The following is a 6756-nucleotide window of genomic DNA, read 5'->3' on the forward strand; positions in this document are numbered from 1 at the left end:
TACCTCATGGGAGGTTTATGTAGGATAAGGCCGACCAGAGTGAAGAAGAAAAAGAGTTGTATGAAGACATTTTTATTAAAAGAATAATTAAAATATTAATTCTAAGTTAATATAATCTTAATTATTTATATATTATATTTTTTAAAAAATTGGCCTCTAGGATTCTACCACTTGGCTAGGATTTACCCAAGGCTTTGGGTATACTCAAGATGTTTTCAGGGAGGTTTGGGGCCTTGAATTTAATCCTTAAAGGAGTAAGATTTCATTTGATTCAACAATTTCTTATATAAATAGGTCGATAAATGTTTAATTTTGGAATAATGCATAATTAACTTCTGGTCTCTTTTAAACTCATTGGCATCCTACTAAATACTTATATATGTTGACACCCCTAGTAAATGCTTAGTTTCTTGGAATTATGCACTAGGTTTGATTTTTTTGTCATGTCATATGTTGACACCCCTAAAAGGATATAATTATTTTGTAAGATCCCAAGTAGAATCACATATATATTTTATTATTTTTCACTAATCATTTTAAAATTAATAAATAAATAAATAATATAGTTAAAAAAATTAAATGTGATTTAAAATAACACTAATCATCTTCTTCCTTCAATTGGTTTTGATTATAACTTTCAAGTACTCTGCCCCACGAAGTTTGGTTGGAAGCTTTGGCTACCAACTAATAGGTCTTGGATTTCAGTCTTATGTATGTGATATATGTATGAGTTTGACTTAATTGGACTAAACATCAAAAAAAAAAAATACTGCCCAAATAGTGGTAACTGATAGATGCATAAATAAGATTGTTGTAGCATCAAAGCTAGTGGAAGGTATTTTTTTGACATGGAACAATCAATAATTATATCGGAAAATATTATAAGTCTAAATCACAAACCATTATTAACTTCTAATTTATAGTGTAGTTCTTTTATTACTGTAATTTCTTCATAATTTTTGTGCTGTGGTGAAATTTCTTAAGAAATTGGCACCTGTAGATGCAAGTGGGGTTTTTGGAATTGTTAGGTGTCCGTTTTCCAAATCGATTTCACTAAAATATACTTGACATGATTAGTTAATTTATATTTTTTTTTTAAGTTTTAAGATTCCCATAATTGAGGATAAAAAGAAATTTAGATAGATTTAATATTTAATATTAAATAACTTTTTAATATTTTTGTATAAAAATCATTTTCCACTAAAATAAAGAAGTCTTTTAAATGCCATTAATTGCTTCTTAACCTCCAAATCTCCAAACAAAGAATTGCTTTGGGATTTAGGGAAGAAAGAGAAGCGAGAGAAGAGGAAAAATCTGATTGGGGATGACTTTGTGTCAATTTCGTCTGTCGGCCCAGTTGAGAAAGTTGTTTATCTTGAGGTAAGTCACATTATGTCTATCTCAATTTTCAAAAATATGTAATTTTTAGCTAATTTTTTATTTTTTATTTTTTGCTAGTGAAAAACACGGATAACTTTGCACTGGTAAAACTTCCATCGCGTAGCTTTTTATATATTATATAAATTACCATTATGCAAATTTTGAATATTTTTTGAAAAATTTTACATAGGAAGTTTTGAAATTTGTGAGGTTTTTAGTGAATAAAAAATTGTGTGGATGTTGAAAAATATTGGTATGATACAATAAAAGTCCTAAAATATCATTTTACACAATCCCTAAAAAATTTAATAATTTTTTAAAAATGTGCATTTTTGTCTAGTAAGATTTTGTGTTGTCTACCGTTATATAACTCCATGCAATTCTGATATATGATCAATAAGTCTTTGACTGTTGTAATATGAAAATATATACTCTAATCCAACATTGTAAAGCACCGATCTAATATCGCAGCGCAGCATATTAATAAATCTTGAATTACTATAGAACAAAGGTTCTAATGTCGTGGCGGTAAATCCTAGCGTTGTTGTGTTCTCAAGCCTAAAGCCACAGTGCTACCAAGCATCACGCCTCTGTGCTCCAATTTAAATAGAAATTCAAAATTTCAATTTCAAAAGTTTTTTAATGTTATGGATTCTTACAACTAACCTACTTCAATAGAATTTTTACTGTAAATTTATCAATGGTTTAATAAAAAAAACCAACATAAGAGGATTGGCCATGTAGCTAGAACATCTAGTTCGAAATCGGTAAATATGGCCAGGGTCTTAAGGGATATTGGGAATTTTTTGAACATAGTCCAAGACCATCAAGCTAAACACAAGGTTTCTCATGGTCAATTTATTACACCACTAAGTAATTAAGCCAATGAGAGAGACAAAGAGCTTAAAGAACCAACTGAATTTAGTGGGACAAATTATTGTCAAGCCAAGGAAGAGATATTCTTAGAGTTGACTAAGGTCAAACCATTTTTATGAGATTTGATTTGAAATGAAAATGATTTAGTGATGAATAATTAATATGTTCCTTTAATGGTCTTTCGTAAATTCAACAGTTATTATAAGGTTATTCCCTATTGGTATGATATTTACTAAGAGAACATATCAAATATTCTAAGTCGGCTCAAACCCACCTGATAATGACAAATCCGAACCTAACCTATATATTAAGTGGGTTAATCCGAATCAGAGATTTTCATACATGGCCTAGTTTTGATTTTTTGGTTATGTCATATATTGACACCCAGGATTCACTTGGCACAAATTGGTTAATTTTAGGGTTGCTAGTGTGTGAACTTCGGGAAGTCCGTATGGCTTGGAGTTCAGTTAATACATAAAGTCTAGAGTTATTTTTTAAGATACTGAGTTAGAATCAGATTCATACTTTACAATTTATCATTTATCATTCACTTCTACAAAGTTTGCATTTTACGGCAGACTTTGCTGTAGAAAATTTTTTGGTCAAAAACTATTATTGATTTGAGAAAATAAATTTGGTTGTTTTATTTGCGATGGCTTTGCAGTAGAGTTGTAGCGAAAAGTCTACCATAAAACCAAAAAAAAAAATTCTCTTGCAAAACTGATGCAAACTACCCTATCTAACCGACTGATTATGCATTTGTTTCATTTAATTTCCCTATTCTCTCCCCCATTCTCCACCACCCTTCAGCTCTTGGACTTCACTTGCCTACTTCGATGAAATTCCTTCCTGCCTCATCCGAAGTCATACTTCCTTGCCATTCTTCTTCTCAGTTGCAGTCTCACCTCCATCCCATTTTTCTTTTAAGCCAAAGTTGCACCTCAATCCCATTTTTCCTCATAGCGGATGTCCCACCTCCTTTGGAGACGGAGCTTGCTCGTTGTGAAGAAATCCATCTTTCTTCCTTGTGCATGCTTCTTTGATTAAATTGTCCCATCCAAAGTCACACCTCCTCGTTGTTCTTTTGTAGCAGCCAAAGTTGAGGAGATGGGAGCTTGGCCGTTGTGAAGGTATACATCTTCCTTCCTTTTGCCAGCTTCTTCATCCAAATCTATCGCCGCCGCAAGGTATGTATTTTGTAAATGATATTCTTCTTTATTGATAATCCAGCTACCCTTCAGAAATGGTTGTATAACGAACAGTGGGCAATTTGACAACAGAGCTAGAAAATGTTCGAAAATCACAAGCAAACATTAACATTTAGATTCTGGATAAGTTTCGAAGATTGAGGAAGCAGATTGGTGGAAATCTACCCGCACCTAGATCGGCCGAGCAAAAGAATGAGGATAGATTCCTATTAGGATTTTTGTTGGGATTTTTTTATGTATAAGAATTATTAATATTTTAACAATATTATCGTAATTGTAGAACAGTTCGAATGTGATTGCCTATTTGGGCAATTAGTTTGTGATTGTACAAAAGTGTGTTCCTTATGTTTATTTTAACATTTTTTGTTGAAATATTAGCTGTATTAAGTTGTATTTTTCAATTGCTTGGATTATTATTATTAAAAAGGTCAATAACTAATATATATAGGGGCTACTTTTTTTATTTATGCTACATATTTATGGCGGATTTGAGCGAAAAAATCCATCGTAAATATTGAAATGACAAATGTGTATCTTTTTTTGTAAGGGATTGGAGCAAGAAATTCCACCGAAAAATGAAATTTACGACTGATTTGACTTGTTTTGCAAAATTTGCGAAGATTTTGATCTCTAAAATAAATTATTATTTTTATTTATAGGCAATTGCAAAGGGCTTGCAAAATTTGTTTTTAAATTTCTAAATGTTAATTTGAGTGATTTTAAAATAAACATAAAAAATAATTGGAAAAACATACCCAACAAACATATTTAAACAATTAAATATAAAAATTAGAAATAAAAATAATTTTATAATAGGTAAAATCATATTATTATGAATCTGTTTTTAAAATTTCTTATATATTTCTTCTTAAACCATAACATAATTAGTAATCTTCTTAAACCTACGAGCAATTTCTGAGCACTCAAAGTTAATTTATTAACTGCTATGTTGAAATTGAATGGTGGAATCAAATCACATGATATCAATTTGATGAGAAGAAGAGAAGCAGCAGCAGAAGCAGAAAAAAGTCTCTTATTTTATATATAAGTAAACAAATATCTCATGACAATTAAGCTCACAGTTACACATTATTTCATCGGCTGTTACATATATACCACGAGACAATATTGACCATTGTTGGGTCTTATTCTTCAGTAGCTTTAGCTAGGAGGCTATGACATGAAACTTTTATTTATGAGGAAAGATAATAACTAAAAGTAGCCACTTCCACATCCCTCTACTATGGACTACACCACCACAAGGATGGCGGCCGAAACAACCTCCTGCTTCTACGCAGCCTTTAATGGCGGTCTCCACCGTTGCCACCGCCATATCCACCACCACCATCACCACCGCCGCCATCACCACCATACCCACCATCACCATCATCATCACCACCGCCATCACCACTGCCATATCCACCACCATCATCGCCACCGCCACCGCCATACCCACCGCCATATCCACTGCCGCCATCACTATTGCCACCTACCTCGCCAACAACATAAGTAGGGATGAACCCAACATTCTCTCCTCCGTTGCCATCATCAGTTAAGTGGTAGCCAGAACTTGATTTTGGCTTGCCAGCCTGCTTCAAGGACCTTGCGAAGGAAAGGCAGAAGCTAATGCTAAGCAGAACTAACAATGCAAGAGCCTTGAGCTTATTGCTTGTAGCCATTGTTTGTTTTTGGAATGGTGGATGAGAAGCTGTGCTTGCCGAATGAGCGCTATTTATAGCTGAGTTCGCACTACAAAGTAGGTTTACGATAGAGAATCAGAGGTTTCAAATGAGGACGATTATTAGAAAAAAAAAAAAAAGGAATGTGCGTAAGGTCTTAGGATTAAATCTATTTACAATTTCAAATGAAGTTAAATAAGTTATTCTGAAGACTGTGTTAACATATGCAAATTCAAATATTGGAAGAAGTAAAACTTAAAACCTTAAGTAAAACTTAAATTCAAATATTCAAAAATTAAAATCATATTATAATATGTAAAACCATATTATTATGAGATATGTTTTTAAATTTCATATATATTTCTTCTTAAATCATAAAATAATTAGTACTATTCTTAAACCTACGAGCAATATCTGAGCTCTCAAAGTTAATTTATAAATTGTTACGTTGAAATTGAATGGAGGAATCAAATCACTTGATATTAGTTTGATGAGAAGAAGAGAAGCGGAAGAAGAAGGTTTCTTATTTTATATGTAAGTAAACAGATATCTCATGACAATTAAGCTCACAAGTTACACATTATTTCATCGACTGTTACATATATACCACGAGACAACATTGACCATTGTTGGGTCTTATTCTTCAGTAGCTTTAGATAGGAGGTTATGACATGAAACTTTTATTTATGAGGAAGGATAATAACTGATGAAAGTAGCCGCTTCCACATCCCTCTACTATGGACTACGTACACCACCACCACAAGGATGGTGGCCAAAACAACCTCCTGCTTCTATGCAGCCTTTAATGGCGGTCTCCTCCGTCACCACCGCCATATATATCCACTGCCACCATCACCACCGCCATATCCACTGCCACCATCACCACTGCCATCAGTTGTGGAACGTGAGTAGATATTGATCCGCTTTGCTATGTTTGAAGCCGATTGTAAGAAGCTGATTTGTAAAGGTTGTGAACCACTGACGTGGAGCTTGTTTGAGACTGTATATGGCCTTACGTAATAAGCAGACATGGTTCGGTTGATTTGTAACCTCAAACCCTTTCGGTTGTTTCATGTATACGGTTTCTTCGAGTGTTCCATGTAGAAAGGCATTGGTTACATCCAACTGTTCTACCTGCCAACCATTAAATAACACAATTGTAAAAAGAATTCGAATAGTGGGTAATTTTGCCATCGGACTAAATGATTCACTGTAGTCCAGGCCATGTTCCTGTCTGTTCCCTTGCGCGACTAACCGCGCTTTGTAACGCGCTATAGATACGTCTGAGTTCAGTTTGGTTCTATAAGTCCACTTACAACCTAGCGCATTTTGGGGCGGCGGAACTTTAAAAACCATGTTCCTTGCTGTTGTAATGCTAGAAACTCAGATGCTATTGCCTGCCTCCAGTGTGTGCTTTTGTGAGCTTCAGAATAAGTGGTCGGGTCCAGATTGTGAGTGGACTCAGTTTTTATATGGGCCAGGTTGAACTTGCGACTCGGTTTCAGGGAACCAGTTTGAAGACGTGTAATCATATGATGCTTGGGTTGATGTTTTAGCACGGGAGATGCAGCGGACATTGGTTCAGTGTCTTCTGGAGTGTTGTTGTTGTGTTG

General features: G+C 33.9%; 1 protein-coding gene across 1 annotated transcript; it reads right to left on the reverse strand.

The window, feature by feature from the left end:
* Positions 1 to 4765: 4765 nt before the first annotated feature.
* Positions 4766 to 6174, reverse strand: LOC110101561 (putative glycine-rich cell wall structural protein 1). Its single transcript, XM_020829505.1, has 2 exons — positions 5969 to 6174; positions 4766 to 5213 (listed from the first exon to the last, which is right to left on the reverse strand). Exons 1-2 carry the CDS (start codon positions 6172 to 6174, stop codon positions 4766 to 4768), a joined length of 654 nt encoding a protein of 217 aa, XP_020685164.1.
* Between the last annotated feature and the right edge of the window lie 582 nt (positions 6175 to 6756).

Source organism: Dendrobium catenatum, unplaced genomic scaffold, assembly GCF_001605985.2.
Source record: "Dendrobium catenatum unplaced genomic scaffold, ASM160598v2 fragScaff_scaffold_600, whole genome shotgun sequence".
NCBI lineage: Eukaryota > Viridiplantae > Streptophyta > Magnoliopsida > Asparagales > Orchidaceae > Dendrobium > Dendrobium catenatum.

Bases quoted from the DNA above. Each gene is read 5' to 3' on its own strand.
- LOC110101561 (XM_020829505.1), bottom strand. From the start codon at position 6,174: ATGTCTGCTTATTACGTAAGGCCATATACAGTCTCAAACAAGCTCCAC. The intron at 5,214-5,968 runs GTGACGGAGGAG...CCTACTTTGTAG, and splicing joins AGTGGATATATATGGCGGTG to TGCGAACTCAGCTATAAATA.